This window comes from Meles meles, chromosome 9 (genome assembly GCF_922984935.1).
Source record: "Meles meles chromosome 9, mMelMel3.1 paternal haplotype, whole genome shotgun sequence".
Lineage (NCBI taxonomy): Eukaryota > Metazoa > Chordata > Mammalia > Carnivora > Mustelidae > Meles > Meles meles.
In genome coordinates this window covers 22,501,203-22,523,951 of record NC_060074.1, presented here as the reverse complement: position 1 = coordinate 22,523,951, position 22,749 = coordinate 22,501,203, and the positions used below count along the sequence as shown (strand labels likewise).

The 22,749-nt window shown below is 33.7% G+C and overlaps 1 protein-coding gene across 4 annotated transcripts in view; it reads left to right on the top strand.

Moving 5' to 3' along the window:
* The window catches only part of ERBB4 (erb-b2 receptor tyrosine kinase 4), a 1,171,522-nt gene that overhangs the window by 930,263 nt on the left and 218,510 nt on the right, over positions 1 to 22,749 (top strand). For all 4 annotated transcript variants that reach the window (XM_046019457.1, XM_046019455.1, XM_046019456.1 and 1 more), the window contains exons 17-18: positions 17,108 to 17,240; positions 21,819 to 21,941. In XM_046019457.1, the coding sequence (XP_045875413.1) occupies positions 17,108 to 17,240; positions 21,819 to 21,941 (256 nt within the window). The remainder of the gene's footprint in view (positions 1 to 17,107; positions 17,241 to 21,818; positions 21,942 to 22,749) is intronic.

The following is a 22,749-nucleotide window of genomic DNA, read 5'->3' as shown; positions in this document are numbered from 1 at the left end:
AAAGTTGCCAAGGACTGCATGACTTAGAAATATCTTCTAATAAGTTTATTGTTTTCTCTATGGTACCATCAATCATGTTATAGAGAGGACTTAACAGATAAGGAACTTTAACCTTCTTTCAAAGTTTGTTGATTTCCTAATTGGTTTTAAGTAATCCAAGATGGAGAGATATACATATATAGATCTTTAATATTTCAACAATTCAGTAGGATGATATTGATCCTATATAGTTTTGAAATAATAAATAAAGCTAACAATAACTTAGTAAGTCATAGTAATGTTTAAACCTTTTTATAAAATACTAAGGCTGTATTTGTTCAAAGGGTTTCTCCCTTTTTTTCTATCTATCTCACTTTCTTCCTCTCTTTTGTTCTTGCTCTACTTTACTTACTATCATTACTTGATAATAATGAATAACTGGCATGGATTTTACAAATTGGTGCCTGTTGCATACAATCTTAAATTTATAGTTGTGTTCCTTAGATTGTTTTGTGTTTTTTATTGTTTTGCCAGTATCTAAAGTACTAATATACTTAGTGATCCCAAGATGTTCTCAAGAAGAGGTAATAGTGTTCTTCAACAACCAACTCAGTGTCAGAGAGTGAAGTTAGGGACTATTTACTACTATCTCTTGTTCTCTCTTCTTGCCCTAAGAAAACCTGAAATTTTGCATGAACTTGGATGGCATGATTATAAGTAAAGGTAAGGCATTTGCCTAGGTAATATTCCAGATGGAAAATAAAGATGTTTAGTTTGTAGAACATAAAAGTTTGTAGAAATGCATCAGTCAGGAAATGTAAAAGGAATAATATGTCTAATCCATACTACTTTTAGATTATTTCCATAATAACCATTTATAAAACAAAGAAATATCAAAATATCCTCTTCTAGATGTCCAAAGCAATAAATAACATAAAATATGAGCTACTGTTAGTAGTATACATAATTAAATAATATAAAAATAAATAATAAATTAAAAAATTAATATTCTAGCTAGGAAGACAATCTGGTTCATGTAGATGTGTATGTTTGTTTTCCCCAGTAGTAATGATTTCTTTTATATTTAAATGAAATGGTTTCAGACAAAGTATAAGATTGCTTTGCTTTTATATTATTTCATTATTGCTTGAATTGACCTAGATTTACATATATATATACACATATATCTGCATGTGTGTGTGTGTGTGTGTGTGTGTGTGTGTGTATGTATGTGTGTGTGTGTGTGGATTTTGTGTATATATATATAAAATCTGGTGGTTCTAAATCTGTATCCAGAACATCTGAAAAATCATAAACTCTTCTAAGCAATGGCTTTAGAAAAAAAATGGACTTCTCCATAATTAATGCATTCTAATTAGAGATTAGGCATTTATATAAGTTTAAATAGGCATTATATTGCTAAACATTGTTATTAGATGCTTTAAAACACATTTTTGTGAACTTAGTCACAATAATACTCCCCTTAGAATACAGAAGCAAACCATCCTGTGCTAAAAAGTGGGATGCAATGACCAAAAGTTTTTGTGAAGAGGATTTGTCTTTTCTCCAAGCCTTCTGTAGAGTATTTTCAAAGAGATAGACAGAAACAGTCTCCCCCTCTCATTTTTCCCCTTGGATTACTTCCAAACTACTATGGACCCAGGAATTAGAGAAATTGGATATTAGTGTTTTGCCAAGTTAAATGCTAATGAAGAACACTGTTTTCTTCATCTTCTCTTTGTTGACCATCCCATAGGATATTTGTTTGAGGTTTTTAAGTTAAGAAAACATCTTACCACTTTTGAACTTTACCATTATTTGAAAACAGATGGCAGTGAACATGTTGTGCTGTTCATTATAATACATCTCAGAAACTACATTTTTGAGGAAGCGTTACAAGCTTCTACTTAGTGTTACTTGTAAAAGTGTAAGACATTCCCCCACTCCCCCAAAAAGAGTTCACTCAAGACATGTAGGTACAGCCTAGTAAATAAGAGACTATGATAACCAAGCAGACGTAATAGAAGTCCCAGCGTTCTTAACTGTTTTCTGGAAAGGGAAAGTCTATTTGTTTCATCTTTTGTTTTTAAAAATCTGATTATCTTGGGATAATGCATTTGACAGTTCAATGCAAGAAAAGAAAGAAAACATGGAAAATCTAAACATAGTTCCTTTTTCGGTTAGGGGCTAGTTGATTACAAGTAAAATAAAACCTGACATTAATGGTTTGAGCAAATAGTTGTGTGAGTTAGTCTTTAAAATATGGAAGTCTAGAAGTGCTGGAGGTGTTCCCTTTGTCTTCACAGATAAGGAACATAAGGGTCATTTTCTTATACAGGTTTAATCAGCTGTACCTGTTCGATCTCAGAATTCCTTTTGCAAAATTTTGCTTTCCTCCCTTGGTCAGAAATTTGTTATATATTCATACCAAGGTGCACAGAGAATGGGGAATTTATTTAGCTTTTTAACAATCAGTAGATTTGAAGATGTTCGGGAGCGCGGGGTGAAGAATGACAGTTGGGTTAATCAACCAGGGACTTTGACTCAGTATGGGGGAGGTAGAGAGATGAACTAAACTAAAACAGGCAAACAAGAATAACAACTGGTCTAAGGGTTAGCTTTACCACTTTTTGGAGAAAATGCTATTCTGTCAACACTTTGAAATCAGGAATAAGCAAATATTAAACATGTATAAGCTTCATAAGAGCATTAAATAAATACCTCTTCCTATTTTCTTTTCATTAGAAATATTTTCCAATTATTTTTTTAAGTTTAAAAATATGTAGGAAGCTCTTAAACTGTTAAAAATTGATGTTCTTTTAAGAGTTAGCTTAAACTGTTAAAAATTTATGTTCTTTTAAGAGTTAGCTTAACATAAAACAGTATGTAAATATTTATATAAGTACGCCATTCATTGAGTTATTTATTCATGCAACAGTTATTTATTTAGTGCTTCTTTTTAAGCGACAATAAACTGGCCTCCAAAGAAGTATAAAGATGACTGAGACACAGCTCCAGCACTTAAAAAGCTTATATTTTTACTTTTAAAAATAGAAATACAATTATTTTACCTTTAAGCTCTGAATATGTACACATAGCCATTTACCCCTAAAGTTATTTGAAAGTTTTACACTGTTCTTGTAAATAAAGACCTTAAAAGTATAACTTTATTCTAGAACTCCTAGATGAGGCAAATTAAACTAGAAGTCAGTGTATCCCATGGGATATATTAGAAGTAAATGTTATATATTAGAAATAATGAATACTTGCCCTTGAAGTGATAGATTATACCTAAGGAAAGAAGAAATGCTCATAATAGGCTTGTAATAACAAGCAAGAATCTGATTATGTGTTTGTAAACTTTTTGTTAGCTTGAATTTTGTGGAATATGGAGGGAAATGGAAAGATAAAATTGCCATTTGCCAAAATAAGAGAGAATCAGGGAGAAGCAGGTAATACTCTTTTGGGGGGGGAAAGGGTGTTGAAATGAAAGTTAATTTTGGAATTGCTGAAGCTGGGAGTTAGATATCTAAGTAGAAAAGTCAAGTAGGTAATTGGATATACAGTCCTTGAACAATGTAGGTTTGGACTCTGCTGTTCCACTTACATGTGGATTTTTTTTAATAGTACAGTACTAAAAATGTATTTTCTCTTCCTTCTGATTTTCTGCATAGCAGTTTTCTTTTCTCTAGCTTACTTTAGCATAAGGATATAGTATATAATACATGTAATACAAAATGTGTGTTAACTGACTGTTTATGTTATTGGTAAGGCTTCTGGTCAACAAGAGGCTATTAGTAGGCAAGTTTTGGGGGAGTCGAAACTATACATGGATTTTTCACAGTGCAGAGGGAGTGAGTGACCCTAACCTCTGTGTTGTTCAAAGGTCAGCTGTACCTGAATTCACAGGAGAGATCTCCACTGCAGATATAAATCTGCTTATCATTACATAGTTAAAGAGATTGATGATATCTCTAGGAAGTAGTGAAGAAGTGAAGAAATCCGTTGTTTATGTCCTGGGACACTTCCATATTTAGAGGTCAGAGAAGGACAAAGCAACAAAAATGAATGAAAAGAACTGGCCAGACCAACAAAGACTAGAGAAAAGTGGTGTGATGGAATTCAAGTGTTTTAAGAAAGGGAACGTGATCACTCATATGAAATGTTGCTAAGTGATTGGTTAAGATTAGGTCTAAGAAATGACTGATTTGACAATAAGGAAACCATTAGTAACTTTGACAAGAGCTGATTTAGTGGAAAGGTAGAGAATAAAAATGTGATGGGAATCAGTTCAAGAATCAAGAGATTGTAAATGAAATGTGCAATTACAGATGACTATTTAGAAAATAAATGAAAAAAATTATATTTCCACAGCCGTCCCCAAATACTGAAAAGTCTCATCAAGTAGAATAATTGCATCTGCCTTAAATATACTATCACCTAAATATCTCATGTGCTATTTGATTAATTTAATGATAATTATTGAGAGGTTTTTAGAGAATGTCAGTCTAAGGTAAAGAGCAATAAAAAAGTAGAAATAATGGTTCCTACCCTCATGAGGCTTATAATTTACTGGGAAATTTTAAAAAAATAATCTGAGAGGAATAATTATAAATAATGAAATCACATTTAGTCTGGGAATATAGAAAAGAGACATGGAGTGCTAAGGAGAGATACTCTTGTAAATATAATAGCAAAATGGAATGAATTATGTCACAGAGACGGCAATAAAATTGAGGCCATTAATCAGCACTTAGTACATTATATCTGGAGCGTATGTTGTTCCTATGAAAATTACCAGATCACCCACACAAAAATATGAAATGACCTCTTTGAGAATAGGTATGTTTAACTATCTTTTCCACTGAAGAACTCAAAAGTTTTAATTTTTAACACCACACTTTAAATTCTCCAAAAAGGGGATGCCACCAGGGCTCCATCTAGGCTTACGAAGTCATGTGACTCCAACCTGTGTTACTCAGGTAAGGATGCCTAGGTACAAGAGTGTGAACAGGATTTTTAAATGTATTAAACTTTTTAAAACTGTGTAATGCTTGCAAATGATTGGTCTCAAAAGGTCAGTAAAAATATATGAACAAAAACTTTGAAATGGCAGAATCCACCTTAATGAGAGAAATCAAACCATATAAAATAATCTCTCAGGGAAGCAAAAGGAAAAAGAGAGGGAGGGAAATGAAAAGAAAAAAGCTCTCAGGAATCATGCTTTTCATCCTCTGCATGTTTAGAATTCCCAGGGAAAAAATAAAGTATTGAAAAACTCCAAAGGAAATGACATTATGTTATCTGTGTCTTTCTTTAATTTTTTTTAAAGATTTTATTTATTTATTTGACAGACAGAGATCACAAGTAGGCAGAGAGGCAGGCAGAGAGAGAGGAGGAAACAGGCTCCCCGCAGAGCAGAGAGCCCGATGCGGGGCTCGATCCCAGGACTCTGGGATCATGACCTGAGCCGAAGGCAGAGGCTTTAACCCACTGAGCCACCCAGGCGCCCCTCTGTGTTTTTCTTTAATTAAAAAGATAGAGATATAAATAAAATCAACACAGGTATATGTCCTGAAATTAGAGGGGAAACAAGTGGATAGAGAAATTTGAAAGTATATTTAAATGATGATAATACACTTGTATACCCTTCAGGACGTCAAGTCCATAGATCAGAAGAACTCAACACTATCCCTTCCAAATATTGTCTTTCTCCTGATTTTCCCATGTGAATGAGTGCCATCATCAGCCTTCCATTCACCGGAGTGACCACTCCTTTGTCTCTCAACAGTGATTGTCTAACAGTGATTGTCTACAATCACTGTTGACTTTGTACTTTTTAACATTTCTACTGCTGGGATACTTTTCTGTCTTGTCCTGTATACTTCCCCAGTCTGCGCCTCATTGTCACTGAAGAGGACTTTTGAAATAGTTAACTAGTCTTGAAAACTTCTTTTCCCTTCTTGTCTACCTTACAACTTGTTGCCAGAATAATCTTTCTAAACTATTTTGTATGTGTGCTCTTTTTATTTTTCAAGTACCTGAAATTCTAAAATACTACCTTTTATAATGTTTATTACTCTTATTTAAAAGGAGAAAAATCCTATAAATTGTTTATTTCTAAACATTTCTTTTGACATTTTTTGAGATAGAACTGGTAAGCATATTAGCTTCCAAGATACAATATGATTCAATATTTGTATTATTGCCAAATGATCACAGCAATAAGTCTAGTAACATATATAGTTACTAAATTATTTCTTCTTGTAATGAGGAATTTTAAGATTTACTCTTTTAACAACTTTCAAATATACAATACAGTATTATTAACTATAGTCACCATGCTGTGTATTACACACCCATGAGTTATTTAAAACTGTAAATTTGTACATTTGACTCCTAACACTTTACCCATTTCACATCCCCCATTCTTCTATAACTGGCAACTACGAATCTGAATCTGTTTTTTGTATCGCTAAGCTCATTTTTTATTGTTGCCTTGTTTGTTTGTTTGTTTTTGTTTTAGATTCCACATCTAAGTGATACCATATGGCATAGTCTTTTTCTATCTGACTTGGTTCACTTAGCATAATTCTTTCAAGGTTCATCTGATTGTCATAAATGGCAAGATTTCATTCCTTCTGATGGCTGAGTAATATTCCTCTGTGTGTGTGTGTGTGTGTGTGTGTGTGTGTGTGTGTGGCATCTTCTTTACCTATTCATGTATTGAAGGGCACGTACATTGTTTGCATATCTTGGTTATTATAAGTAATGCTGCAGTAAACATGGATGTACATGTATCTTTATGAATTAACATTTTCATTTTCTTTAAATGAATATCCAGAAGTGGGATTGCTTTATCATATAGTAGCTCTATTTTTAATCTTTTGAGAAACTTTCATACTGTTTTCCTTAATGGCTACCCCATTTTATATTCCCATTAACAGTGGAGAAAGAGTTTCCTTTTCTCTGCATTTTTGTAAAAATTTGTTATTTTGTGACTTTTTGATAATTGTCATTCTAACTGATATGACATAATATCTCAGTGTGGTTTTAATTGACATTTCCCTAATGATTAAAGATGTTGAACATCTTCTCATGTACCCGTTGGACTCCTCTATATCTTTTTTTGGGAACATGTGTATTTAGACTCTCTGCCCATTTTTTTAAATGGATTTTTAAATTTGAGTTGTATTAATTCTTCTTATATTTTAGGTATTAACTCATTATCAGTGATAATTTGCAAATATTCTCTCTCATTCAGCAAGTTGCCTTTTCATTTTTTTCAGTTTCTTTTGTTGTAAAAAAGCTTTTTAGCTTGCAGTAGACCCACTTGTTGATTTTTGCTTTTATTTCCTTTCTTTGTGGTGTCAAATCCAAAATATCATTGCCAAGATTTATATCGAGGAGTTTACCACCTGTTTCCCCCCCCACCCCAGGAGTTTTGTGGTTTCCAGTCTCTTACATTCAAGTCTTTAATTCATTTTGAGTTATTTTGTGTGTGTGGTATAAGATAATGGTCCAGTTTCATTCTTTGGCATCTGGATGTGCCATTTTCCCAATATCATTTATTGACGATACTGTCCTTTCCCCATTTTATTACGTGGTTCCTTTGTTATAAAAAAATGGACCATAAAAGCGTGGGTTTATTTCTGGACTCTCTCTTCTGTTCCACTGATGTAATATACTCATGCATTCATATGTTAATGGAATAGAGAAGCTTTGGAGCAAAACATGCCAAGATTTAAATTCTGACCATTATCTTAGGATGCTTTTGACCTTAGGCAAGTTGTACAACCTACCTCAGATTCATCACACATAATCCATTATGTTGGTAGAATTATTTGACATACTCACATAAAACATACAGTAAAAGTAGCTTTATTATTTAACTGTGCAAGAAATTTCAATGACATTACATGGATATTCCAAATCCTGGCGTCTTCCCCATGACTGTACCTGCTTCTCAAAGTCTCCCCCCATCTCATTTAATCCAAATCTTAAGAATTTATGCAGGCTGCCAATTCCTCTGAGAACTTTTGGAGGTCCCTCAAAAGGAAATAAGGCTGCCCAGCAGGGCAAAAAATGTGACAAATATTTCATCTAAATTAAAAGGAGTGATATTTCTGAAGAAAGACATTTCCTTACTTCCTTTTTGTGTTTTTAAAAACTTTTTAGTCTAATGCAAGAATTGGAGTGTCTGAAAAGCATATTAAATTTTTTAAGATGTTTTATGTACAAAATTGTATACAAAGAGAACAAGTCAAATCATTACTTAAAATTTTGGTTTGTGAATCCTCTGAAAATGGGGCTGCTTTAATCTGTATTATGTAACTGTGCTCAATAAACCTGACACAAATGTACCACCTAGTGCTTTGATAGATAAAGAAGAGGTAATTTACCAATAGAATGTCATGTCTGTTAACAACACAGGTATCTGTAGTTACAGTGCTTAGAATACTGGGGATTTTGAAGTGAAGAAAAATCTTAACATATGGGAACAAAGAATGGTACCAACCTCCCCCACTTTCCTTTTTATAGTTGTATTTATGTACTATTATCTACTCTATTATAAAACTAATAAATTCCTTAGCATATTAAACAGTTTTTATAGGAATCACCACTGAAGTTGTAAAAGGTTTATCCTCAATTTTTTAATCCTTTTGCATATTGCCGCAGATTACTGTATCTATATAGTGAATAGGTAATAGGATAAAATACTTAGTAGAACATTGTAATTAAATGTTCTTAATCATTAAAAAAATTAAAATATTCTGTTTGTGGCATTAAATACATTTCTATATACACCTATACAGATGATCATAAAAGTGCTATACTAATACAGACATTGCTGATATTGTCTAATAGGTATAAAGTATGAAAAAAATCTAGGTGCCAAAAATTCAGCTACGTTCTTAGAAGAACCTATTGAAAAAAAATTATTTCTAGTCTAATTCCCTTTCAGCTCTCTGTGTAGAAATCCATATTTTTCATTTTACTTCAATAAAGCTGAAAAAATTCATAAATGGATTATATATATCCTCAGAATGGTGTCTTTAAGCATAAGAATGTCTGTCCCCAAAATCAAATCTACAAGTATATATACTACCTGAAAAATTGTAACAAGCAAACAAAACCCATAGATAGAAGGATGAAATTACTAATAGAATACAGAGAAGGAAGAAATTACGTGAAACCATTAGAAATTTTTCTCAGAGGCTAATCCTAGAGGTAAAAGAATCCAGAGAATATTTACATATTGCTTTAATGGTAAAATCTCTACTGAAATACTCTATAGCACTGCTTTATTGAATAATCTGTAATATTCACATAGTTTTAAAATACTGGGAAAAATTTATCACTTGAAGACAATCAAATCTGCTTAGAAAGAAAGAGGCGGAGTATTCTGTGATTCATTTGCTTCAGCACTTACATTTTTGTTACATTTAGGATGTAATAGAGGACTCCATAATTCTAATCAAAGGGTAGAGATATACTGTAATACCCTAGGTGTCATCAAGTAAAAACTGTAACTGTCAACTGATGTCTACCTCAGAGTCTGACCCAAATCACTTATATTTGCTCAAAAAGAAAAGATGTGTCATATTTATAGAGCAGGTAGAACTCTGGGTTACCATAAGCACAGTTTGCAGGAGGAGATGGGGAAAACACACACACACACACACACTAATGTGGTTGTCCTTGCCCTAGGCAGTAACACTTAAAATGTCTTCTGGGGAATTTCCATGTTTCCTAGTGTTTCAAGGTCTCTTGTATCAAATCTGAACCTCTTTAGGGAAGACTGAACAAACAGTGAGTAGGCACTGTAACTAGAATGATAGATACTGCTTGTCTTTGCCTTTTTTTTTTTTTAAGGGAAATCCACGTTTTTTTTTAATAAGCCAAAAAAATCCTCTTAAGTGTTTTCTCATTGAGATAATAAAATGAAGCTAATTAAAGAATAAGGTCACCTAAAATTTTCCATAAAGACATAAAGGATTTAATAAACTAAAACCACAATGAGCATAGCAAGACAGATAAAACGATAGTCCACTGAGAATTACAATAGTAAGATATAACTAAATATAAAATCAAAAAGTCTATTAGAACCCCTAAATAAATTTATGTGCATTTTTTAGTCTCTACTTTCAAAAAGATATTGAAGAAAAATATGTTGAATTGTCAATCTACCTTAAAAACCAATTCTAGCAAGTCAAACTTGGAAAGAGACAACATAATATAGCTGAAAAATTAATGGACTTAAGATCCCAAGATGTAAAATGTTAGCATTACTATTATGTTTGACCTTATCTAGATGTCTTAATTTTTCTCCCGAGTTTGTTTCTTTTTATTTTATATGGGGGTTATAAGATCTACATTACATAATTATAGTGAAAATACACAGTATATATAAAAATAAGTTTCAGTTAAAAATATTCAGCTATTCTTAGAGTAAAAAGTTTAGTCTATTTATTTTTATTATTATGTTCAGTTAGCGAACATATAGTAGTACATCATTGGTTTTTGATATAGTGTTCAGAAAGGGAGACAAACTTTTTTTTTTTTAATTTAAGGGTAGTATATAGGACCAAATAAGTCTCGGATTTACCTCTATAAAAAGAATGTTTTCTATATCTGAACAAAATGTCTTTAATATTTTCATTTGTCTTATATTATTTCCTATTGAAAATAAAGGGAATTGTTAGTGATGCTATATGCACTATAAAACTCATGAATAGCTGATGGTAGTCTTTATTTTATTTTATTTTTTTAGGTTTTATTTAAGTAATCTCTGTGCCCAATGCAGGGCACAAACATATGACCCCCAAGATCAAGAGTTGTACCTCTTCTGACTGAGCCAGCCAGGTGCCCCATACCTGATGGCAGTCAGATTTCATGTTCCCCTTATTTGAGCAGAACTTTTGCTATGTTTAAACTGTTTACTTAACTAATAAAATATTGAAAATGTCATTCCCAGAATCGTGTTCCTTATCATAGTTGGCAAATGATTCTAAGAATTTTCTTTCAATAATGAATCAACTTTTTTTTTTTTAATTGAGGAGTCAACATATTTCTGGTCAACTATATTTTTCTTATAGCAAGAGCAAATTAGGAAATATGGAGTGCATTGCTGATGATAGATTTCACCTGTAGTTCATGGCAGATTCACACTTTTGTCTGAACACCACTGTAAGATTTTCAGAAGGAAGACAGGGTACAAGATGATAGCCATTATTACCCGAGTATATTTTTTAAAGAAAATGTAAGACTACACAGAATCATAACATCTGACCCTAATTTGTGAAACATCCATTTAAGTTACATATATAATTATTACAGGCAGTGATTAATTTACTTTCCTAGCAAGTAAACCCTGTTCATACTAATAGGCTCTTGTACAAATGTGTATAAGTATATATGTGCACACACATTTAGATGTGTGTTATATATGAAGACTTGTTAGCTGTTATATGTAAGGACGTGTTAGCTTGAGGTATCCTAGTTTCTCTAAATTGGGCTAAAGTTAAGGTAAACATTTGATTCATTGCTCACACAAGGCTGCTTTTTTTTTTTTTTAAGATTTTATTTATTTATTTGACAGAGAGAGATCACAAGTATGCAGAGCAGCAGGCAGAGAGAGGGAGGCAGGCTCCCCGCTGAGCAGAGAGCCCCATGTGGGGCTTGATCTCAGGACCCTGAGACCATGACCTGAGCCAAAGGCAGAGGCCCGACCCATTGAGCCACCCTGGTGCCCCAAGGCTGCTTTTGAGAGTCTTGTGGAGTACTATTGATATTTGCACTGACACAAATATAGATTGTTCTGACCAAAGTAAAGCATATGACTCACAAATGGTTAAAGGTATTTGATTTAATTTTTAAATTCTATTTATTCAGTAGGATCTAGAGGCAAAGTCATCAGAGCTCAGAAATGTAAAAAAGAATAGACAGTTCCCTGCTGTGTTTATTTTGTTTTACCTTAGGTGAAGAATGTATTTACATGTATTTAAGCTGAGTTATCTGATAGAACTACATTCACAACAGTTAGAGGCAGACATACAATCAAAATTCAGATTGGTCTGACTCTCAAGCCTCTTTCCAGCACATTATGCCACTCTAAGGAAAAAAACCATGCAGAATTTGAAAGGTAAACAAAAAACAATAATGTTAGAGATGCTATTTTGCCGTTTTACTTAAAGATTATTATTAAAAAAAATGCCCTGTTAAAATTATCTGACTAGCCTGTTGTTTTTGTTTTTACTTTCTATTTAAATTAAAACAAAACAAAACACAAAAACTCCTCTTGAACCTTCAGTACCCATAAATAGTGAATCCACTCTAAATCTAATCCAGTGACTCCTGAGACTCTTCTCCACATTATTTAATTTAATTTAAAAGTTTCCAAATATGGAGCTCAGTGATTTAAAGCCATACTATTGGTTGCAAATTATGCCATTGGTGTTTTATAGGACATCAGGTTGTTTCTCTAATCTGTATTGAAAATTATTCTGTATTCAAAAAATAAAGAAAAGTATATGTATATTTTAAAATTAAAGTCCTTTTATTTGGTGATATATCTATGAAAGAATCTTATAGATGTAGCCTTCTTTGCAATGACTATATTAGTCAAAAATACCAATTTTACTAAGTGTGCAATTTGAAAGAAAATACCACTGTGTATTTTTAGGAGGATAGTCTGCCCTTGACATTAATGGAAAATGGTATAATAATTTTAGAACCACTGAGTTTTAATCATAAGTTGTATTGACTTTCCTACCATTTTTTTTTTCCTGACCTGATCTGGAAAGAAACAGATCAATGAAGGAAAATATCTGGATGTTTGTAAAATCAGGTTTCATGTATTCTCGCATATTTTTTATTCTCCAGTGAGGAAGAGCATGGTTCAAATACAGCAATAAATGTTAAGAATGTATCTTATTATATGAGTAATACAGTTTGGAAGACACTGCTCTTTTACAGATAATTGTTTAAGACAGATAATTGGATTCAAGGCAATAGAATATAATATATTCTGTTGTCTCTGAACTTCTAAATGAAATTATGAAAACTAAATTATATGTTTTTAAATAAGTGAACCAAGTTCATTTGTGATTCAGAATCTTTATTATATTAATCTCTATGAATAGTGGGAAAATATCTGTTTTATTATAGTGTCTCCAAATCATAAAATAAGGTAAATTATCAGTTGATTACATCCTTTTAATCTAAGTTTGGAATTGGCACTTGAAGTGTCCTTTTATATTTTAGGGGACCCATCCCTTTTTAATATATAGACAAATGACAACAAACAAACAGTACTCCTATAGCAGATAAGGAATGACAGTATTCCAGATCCCTTAGCCTTCGAACTTTATGATCTTGTAAACAGTGTCATATCCCAGCCTTTTAAGAGGTTACTCTGATTCACATGTAAGAAGAAACACTTTGTTTCAGAAATATAACTTAGTTGTCAATAGCTAACATTATACCTAGGAAGGATATGCAGCAATTTTTAAAAAGCAACCCAAGTGACTATCTCCTTTTTTATCCAAAGGGTCCTCATAAAGAGTTGAAGCATTAACTGAGGAAAAAATGGGCATCTATCCTACACCTACAAATATCTAGGGATCATCAAAATTGCTGAGAGTAGGAAATGTGTAAGTAGTATGAACTTTTCAGATTAGGTTGGTTTTATGAAGCAAAGTATTAATTGTACACAACATAGTGAGTAGTAAATGTCTCAGATGCATTAAACTACAACTAATAGAAAATATCTACAGAAGTACTTGCATTGTAAAAGTGGACAGGAGATAGCAAAATGAATTAATTGAAAAAATGCAAAGTAAACAATCAAGGAAAACAAGGCCATTATTATAAAACTAAATTTTTAAACAGTGATTTATTTTTCTATGTTTCTCTTAAATTTTAACCAACTTTTATTTCAAAAGAAATACAAATGCATTGTATAAAATTAGAAAATGCCCATTAGGAAAATACAAAATAACACTATAGTCATACTATCCAAAGACAAGTGCTGTTTAGTGTCTTATTGTATATTCTAGATATTCTTATGCACATACACGTGCATATATGGGTTTTTCTTTCATTGAGATTCAACTGTTTCTAACCCAATCTTTTAAATTTCTAGCCTTCATCTTCCCATGGCAGTACATTTCTACCTCATCTACTACCTAATCCATAACTACACTTTTCAAGTTACCTGAAAAATGTCTATACAAATGGTTGTCTAAACTAAGGTCCAGTCCAGGAGTGCATTTCACACATTGTTGTTAGGACCAGTAAGTCTTTCTAATCAAAACCAGTACCTTATTGTTCATATTCACTTATTAAAGGGAACATACAAGTTTTCTTTTGGAATATTCCCCTTCTCAATTTGACTGGTGGTTTACTTGTGGCTCATGATTTATTTTTCAAGGATAAATTCTACTGAAATATGAAAAATTTGACCACTTAAAAAGTCCAACAAAACACTTGTGTACAATTTTTAGGTGTAGAAACTCTGGTTCTTTGCTTATTCGGGTTGTTTGGACCTCTATCATTCCTACAGAGGGGTAAGAGAAGAAAAATGGTAAAGAAATGCAAATCAACCAAGGAACTGTTATGGGAAAATATTGAATGTAAATGCTAACTAGAAAAACATAGAAATTATTGTCTGTTGAGTTTTTTAGTATTTTATGTGCATTGCCATGACCTAACTAAATAGTAATGACGTGACAATTGATAGCTATCCAAATTAAATGGAAGGAATGAAGGCAGAGGTCTTCTTTTGTTCTATTAGGAATGATTATTCTTAAAATGGAAAACAAACAAAAATAAAATTGAGCATTTTCTGTTGACTTACAGTGACATTGACATGTATTTTCATAAATTCATGCCACTTATTCTTTTGAAAAGTAGATGAGCAGAGGAAGTTTAGAGTTTAGTTCAATCTACAATTAACAAAGTGTTGGGCACTATTCTCAGTCATATATAAATCCTTCACAATAAAAATATTGGATTGAAGAAAAAAATACAACCCTTTGTGTAGTAATGGCTTTTTCAGGGATGTGTTAGGCACTTAAACTGAAAATTATGCCTTGGACTGAAAACTTAAAATATTTTTTGAAATACATATTTAACTGCCATGCTCAAAAATACGATCTTACATATGCCAACACACATCACAGTGATGAGTTTGTGTCCATACTACAGTTTAATTTTCTCAGCATAGATTTTTATATCTTTATAAAATTCCATTTAGGAAAATCTATTTGAATTATAGCAACATTCCAGAATGCTATAGTACTTTCAGCTGTCAGGAAACAACCTTTAGGATGAAATACTTCTTAAGGTTTTTCTGTAGTTTTATATGGCAATATAACAGTCATAATCTTTAAAAGACATAGCTTCATTTATAGGAGTGATACAGATTTTTTTCAAGAGCTGTTTAAAATTTAAAAATTTTATTTAGGATCATCCACTATCATTATTTCTGATGTGTCTTTGAGCACAAGTTTATTTTGCAAAAGTGAGTAATTTTTTTTTTCTAAAAGAATGTAGCTGTACAGAGTAGATTCTTCTGCAAACAGGAATATAAGATATAAAATATTTTACTATGGAAAGCATGGCCATTCAGGAAGTGCTTTCTTAGTTTCCCTGTCATGGCTGCATGGTCAAATATGTATTAGGTAACACCTATGTGTTTTACTTTGGGCTATTTGCTATAATGTATAAAATTAATATACATCAAGGCTCTGGCCACAGAAAGCTCATAGATACTACTCCACTCTAGAACAAGAAATTAAGACCATAAATATTACTTTTCAAGCAAGGAAACAAATTTATCTTAGAAGAAAATAAGTGTTTAGTTTCAAAATTGTATCTTAGCTAACAATGTATTAGAGAAGCACTTTAAGAATATAAGTCTCTAAAAAAAAAGAATATATAAATCTCTAGTGAATCTCTTCTAACCCCCTTTTAATGTAATACTTAATGTGTAGACCTCTTTTATGGGTATATGATGCTTAGGCACACTTTTGATAATCATAATTACTCCTCTCATTTTAACTCTGAAAACCTGTCTGACAATTCTTTACCTTTTTCCTGCCCTTTAGCCCAGTACAGTTGCCTAGCCAGAGTTTGAAACAGCACTTTTGTCAACACGTCTCTCTTCCCGGTACCCTCATGCTCCAGAGTTGTGGCGTTCATGTATCTCCAGACCATGCATTGTTGCTTTAAAGCAGTAGTTCTCAAGGCAGGGGGTGGAGTGTTGGGGGTGATTTGGGCAGACATTTGACAGTGTCTAGAGAAATTATCATGACTAGAGGATGGGGTGCTATTGGCTTCCAGTAGAGGGAGGCTAAGGATGTTGATAAAAACCCCCAAATGCGGGGCGCCTGGGTGGCTCAGTGGGTTAAGCCGCTGCCTTCGGCTCAGGTCATGATCTCAGGGTCCTGGGATCGAGTCCCGCATCGGGCTCTCTGCTCAGCAGCGAGCCTGCTTCCCTCTCTCTCTCTCTCTCTGCCTGCCTGTCTACTTGTGATCTCTCTGTGTCAAATAAATAAATAAAATCTTTAAAAAAAAAAACAAAAAAAAACCCCCAAATGCATACGACACTGCCCCGTAGTGAACAAGCATCCAGCCCAAAATGTCAATAGTGCCACTGTTGAGAAAGCCTACTTTAGAGAAAATGTTGAAAATAATATTATATACCACAACAATATTATTAAAATATATTTCCATTTATTTACAGAAAAAGTAAAATAAGAATAATTTAAAATGCTTATATATCAACATTTTGGCATGTGTTCTTCATTCTATTACCAAGTGTTATTTTGTTGTCGTCGTTGTTGTTGTTGTTGAATGGCATGCTGTGGCCACTCATCTCCAAAGATTATTTGTCTGTGCATGGTTTATTATGTAAACCGCAAAGCAAAACAGAAGGCGGAAATAGTTTTTATTTCCCCCAAAATGTTGTGACAGTTCTAATGCATTTTTATTTGTATTTCTTCTAACTGAGAAGACTTGGAATATGTGGATAATGTATTTATTACACAAGTGCTCTCTTTCTCCCTCTGTCTTGTCTCTCTTCTTACTTTTTTTTTTCCTCCTTTTTCCTTCTGGTGGGCAGAACTCCATTAATTGCAGCGGGAGTCATCGGCGGGCTCTTCATCCTGGTCATCGTGGGCCTAACATTTGCAGTTTATGTTAGAAGGAAGAGCATCAAAAAGAAAAGAGCCTTAAGAAGATTTCTGGAAACAGAGGTGTGGTGTTTATTTGTTCTCCGTGTGTTGAGGGACTTCTGTTAGGTTTAGAAGGTTTAAATGATACTCTTTTTTAATCCAGGTGAAAACTAAGTTCAATTTCCTGCCATGAACTATGCTGAGTTCATAGTATGTTACGCAGAGTTGATGAAAAATCAGACTATATAGTAAAAGTAGTCAAGGCAGATTCATGCCCGAAGGAGGACAAATTGTAGGGGTCAAGATTATCTGATGAATGACAGATCTTACTGAAAAGACTTATCTGTTTCTTTCCGAGGCGGAATCCCACTAGAGTCCTAGGATATTACAGTAGCAGAACTAGAAAACAACTGAGTAGAAGATATCTCAACAGTGGAACTAGAAAAATGTTAGAAAGAGAGAATTTTTCTGATTCAAAAAATAAAGCTAGATAGTCAAGCTATTTATACTTTAATTAGGGTCATTAAATTGGCAGTCCCTGGTCCCATTATATCAGTAGTGAAAAGCTGAGCTTACAGGATAAAGCTTCCTATTGTAATCACACAGACCTTACCACAGAATTTATGGGAAGCATTTAATGCATGTTAGTTACTGTGAATATGTAAATTATCCACAAATTATTATAATCTCTCTTATATTGCCACCCTGAGTTCTCTAGCATGCAAGGTGATAGTTTTCACTGTATGGGTCATAGGGGGAAAACAATTACAGAAAACTATGCATTACCACATCCTTCTCAACTTGCGCCTTACCTTCTTTCTCCTGATACGTACATCCATGGCTGTCTGAACAAGTCAGAGCAATTCTGTTCCGAGACTTAGCCTTCTCTGAATCTGTTTTTTGCTCACTGTCAATGTGACAGTCTTACTTTTCCTCTTAACACTGACAGGAATGAGAATATTCATTCATAAATTTTGCAAACTGATAATGAATTAAATTTTAGCTCTTTTCTTCCAGAAGTTGAAACTAGGTAGAAGGATCATGTGAAATGTTCAAGAAGCTACTTTAGTTATATGCAGGAAAGAATGTCTAAGAATTAGAGTTGTCTAAAATTAGAATGGGTTGTCTTATCAATAGAGATGTTCAAGTAGTTATAGTTATAGTCAGTTATATACATGAGAAAAATAGTAGTAATTTTTACTTGAGCTGGATGTTTATAAAAGATGAACTTGATCATTTTCAATCTTGCACATGTGAGTACAAGTTTGGACACAACACATGTGCGGTGCATATTTTCAGTTTAGCTAGGATGCGAGAGGCAGAATTCTTCCTTATGGCCAGCTTGGGGCAGTCACGGAGAAAATTCTAAGAAGTGAAGTGAATTAGAGTTGGAGGGGAACTGAAGGCTTGGAACAGCAGTGCACATTTAGGTGATTGAATGAATACGAAAAGAATTCTGTCCCTTAACTACATGCCGGAAAGTCCCATTGCTATAAAAATAATTGTTTTGTTTGTTTTCTTTTTTAATATGGTGCTTTTCTAGGAATGCCCTTCAAACTGACATCTCATTACTAAATAAACACATACTGATTGGTTTTAGAAGCAGACTCTATTTTTTATAAAAAGTTATTGCTTAGCACTAAATTAGATAATTGTAGAATTCCCATCTCTCTCTCAGTAAAAATAAATAACTATGATTTTCTATCATCTAAACAGAAGATGAATTCTTAAGAGGATCAACTCAAATCCTTAAATACTAAAGCTAGAAATCTGTCTCAGATGTGAAAAACTTGTTAAAGCATGATATATTGTTGGAATGTACTTAGAGTTAATATGCTTCTCCAAAAACATATTGCTCCAAATCGTCTGTCTTCTGTTACACGCATAAAAGTAGAAAATATTTTTTTTCAACATACACTTACGAGATGCTCTGTAAACTTGGTACTTTGATAGATGCTGTAATTAGAAAGTGTTAATGGGACATGATCCTATCCCTTGAAGAGTGACAGATTCAGTGCCTACAATATGGCAGGCAATGTTCCAAAGTTTTCCAGCTATGTTACGTCCCATTTCATCTTTTGACAATCTTCTGTGGTAATTATTGCTGTACCTATTTCACAGGTGTGAAATAAGGGGTTAGGAGGGATAAACTGCTTTCTCAGCCTGTAAGTGGCAGTAGTAGCGTGCAAACCTACAATTTTAGACTTGACACTCTTTCCACCGTACTGGCTTGCAAAATGAAACAATGCTTCTGCTAAAGTTATCATTCTCAAATTCCTGGAAAAATGTGTTTGTATAAATTTTTAAGTGAGATCTAAGAAAATTGCTGAAGACTAAACCTGCAGGTAGAATTGTGAAGTTTTCAAAATACGGATTTATGGCATATTATATGCCAAAGCATATATTTTAAATATATATAGCCCAAAATACTGAAATCTAGTCCCCAATCTTGCATATGATATTTATATAAGTTTTTATGTGGTTTTAAAAAATAATTCATTAAAGTTCCTGATTATATACATATAGTGTGTATATCAAAATCTAATAAACAAATTCTGCACTGCAGAGTTGGCAGAAGGAGATTCTCTGACAGAGATTTCTTTTCCAATTTTAGAAAGGATTTTGTAATTCTTTCTGAGATTTATTTTATGTGACTTTATATGCGTTTTAAAATATATATATTTGAAAATGAGATAGAAGCATATTTGTTGTCTAAACTTTTAGACAAGAGCCCAAATTTATTGATAATTTTTATCATCTCCATATTCCTGGTATTGCCACACTTACCTATATTCAAGATTCTGTTCAGCTACTTAAGTAGACCACTACGTTCACAGAAGCATAATAATAACCCAGACACAGGGTCATGGTGCACTTAGCATTGTAAACAGACACTGAGAAACACTGGGATAGTTTTAAGACCATTTGAGTAGGAGCTGCCTTTAATTCTTCCCTTATGTTGGGGTGCCTGGGTGGCTCAGTGGGTTAAGCCTCTGCCTTCAGCTCCGGTCATGATCTCAGGGTCCTGGGTTTGAGCCCTGCATTGTGCTTTCTGCTCAGTGGGGAGCCTGCTTCCACCCCCCCTGCCTACTTGTGATCTCTCTGGCAAACAAATAAAATCTTCAAAAAAAGAAAAAAAAAAGAGGGAGAGAGAACAAGCTATTTGTTTGAGTTTAAAGCTTAATTCCTTTATTTATCTAAAATTATCTGAACGTATCCCTTTTGGCCACACCCAGACAACTTTATGATCTCGTATTTCCCACCCTAATCTCATCCTTCAGACTGTCCCACACCCTATTGTATTCTATTTTATGTCTTTGTCCTTCTTCATGGTAAGGTGTCCAAACTGTTCTTCACAATGGTAATACCCTCCTCCACGTCAATCCATTTTTATTATCTCAAGACCAATTTTATATTTTTTAAAGATTGTATGTATGTATTTTAGAGAGAGAAAGTGCAAGCAGGGGCAGAATCGCAAAGAAAGAGCAAATCCCAAAGAAACCACACTGAGCTCAGAGCCAGCACAGCCTCCATCTCAGGACCCTGAGATAGTGACCCGAGCCAAAACCAAGAATCCACTCCCCTCAAGACCAATTCTAAAGTGTTCCTCCTCCAGGAAGCCAAAACTAATGAAGTTTTCTCACTGGTGACTATTTTATCCCTGTGCATACCATAGCATTTACCTAGGATCTAGAATCATTTCATAGAATTTTAGAATATTTGATCTGTAAAGTACTGTAGTGCCTTGCTGCTTAAAATGTGTTCAAGGACCGAGGCACCTGGGTGGCTCAGTGGGTTAAAGCCTCTGCCTTTGGCTCAGGTCGTGATCTCAGGGTCCTTGGATGGAGCCCTGCATCAGGCTCTCTGCTCAACGAGGAGACTGCTTCCCTCTCTCTCTCTCTGCCTGCCTCTCTGCCTACTTGTGATCTCTATCTGTCAGATAAAAAAATAAAATCTTTAAAATAAATAAATAAATAAATAAATAAAAACATGTTCAAGGACCATCATCGTACATAGAATACACCTGGAGTTCTGCAAAAATGCAAATTTCAGCTGCAGCCTTAGAGTTACTGAATTAGAATCTGCATCTTCACAAGAACCTTGGGTAATTCAAATGTACATGAGAATTTTAGCAGTACTGTCCTGGTGCATTGCCATAGTGCTAACTTACTTTGTTCTCTTCTGACACATTTGTCCTGGCTTCCTAGTTAGATTTTATTTTCCTGATTCTATTTATTGAGTCTCCTAAAACGAGAAAGAAAACTTTGATATATCAGAGTACATGGACATAACTAAGATCTGAGTCTTTGCTGCAGATACCAAAACTGGAAGAACTTCAAAAAGTAGGATCAGGAGCCCCTAATTAGCCTAAATTTCTTTAAAAATGTGGGGGCGGGGGGAAGCGAGAGGGGGCAGGAGAATCTCTTAGCTTAATATGCCTAAAGTAGGCACATTGTAACTTGTGTTCACCCAGACAAAAATCTTGAGAAGTGAAAGGATAGACTGAGGAATAGTGAGTGATCCGTATAACAAAAAATTGTCAAGGAAAGTATGCCTGTGTATTTTTTTGTATTTATGAGAGAGAATCAGGCAGAGGAAGAGGGAGAGGCATTGACTGGAATTGAAAGTTTCAGAACCTGTATTCTTTTTGTTTCGTAGTTGGTAGAACCTTTAACTCCCAGTGGTACTGCACCCAATCAAGCTCAACTTCGTATTTTGAAAGAAACTGAGCTCAAAAGAGTGAAAGTGCTTGGCTCAGGTGCTTTTGGAACAGTTTATAAGGTAAGTAAAAAAAATAACCCATTCCACCAGTTATTTTTTGTTTCAGACTTCTGTTAAGTAACAGCCAGACTTATTGCTCTAGCTCACCTAATTTCCTTTTAATATTCGGAGAGGACAACCAGTAGCATATTGAGAAGTTGCTGCATAAATGAATTTATTCATTTTCATTGAGCAAGCTGGGATGGAAACTAGTATGGGAAAGCAGGAAACTGCCACAAAGAACCACAGCATATAGTCTTTCTTTCCATACCCTTCTGATCCACTTTTTATGTTGGCAAATTTTGTCCCTACTTAACATATACAGCTTGAGCCCATTTTCCTTCCCCATCACAGTGCTCCATGGAATCCCAGACAGGCCTGAGCATATGCCATAATCCTTGCTCTTCTTCTCTCCTGCCCTTTTATTCCCACATCTCCCCATCAGAATGACACTATCTCTTTAGAACCCACACAAATGTGCTGATTTGTTAACAGGATAGGATTAGTTCCAAAACCACTTTTTTGCCTACCTGTTAATAGGATTTAGCAGAAAACTTTTCAGTTTGGATGTCCTCACGATTATATGCAAACTAAAAAGTGACTTTCTTTGAAATTCAGGTTAGATAGAAGGAAAGGTGAAATCATGGGTTTCCAATAAGAGAGATATTTTTGGAAAGGCAAAGTTCAGATAATGTCATCTGCATGTTTACTTATTTAGCTTAATTATAAAACCAATTCGGAGGCCAGGCCCAAGGTTAATTGTGGTGAAATTTATGTTTAACGTAAGTAACGAGTGTAAGAAACTGCTGGGTTAGTGCTAAATCCTTCT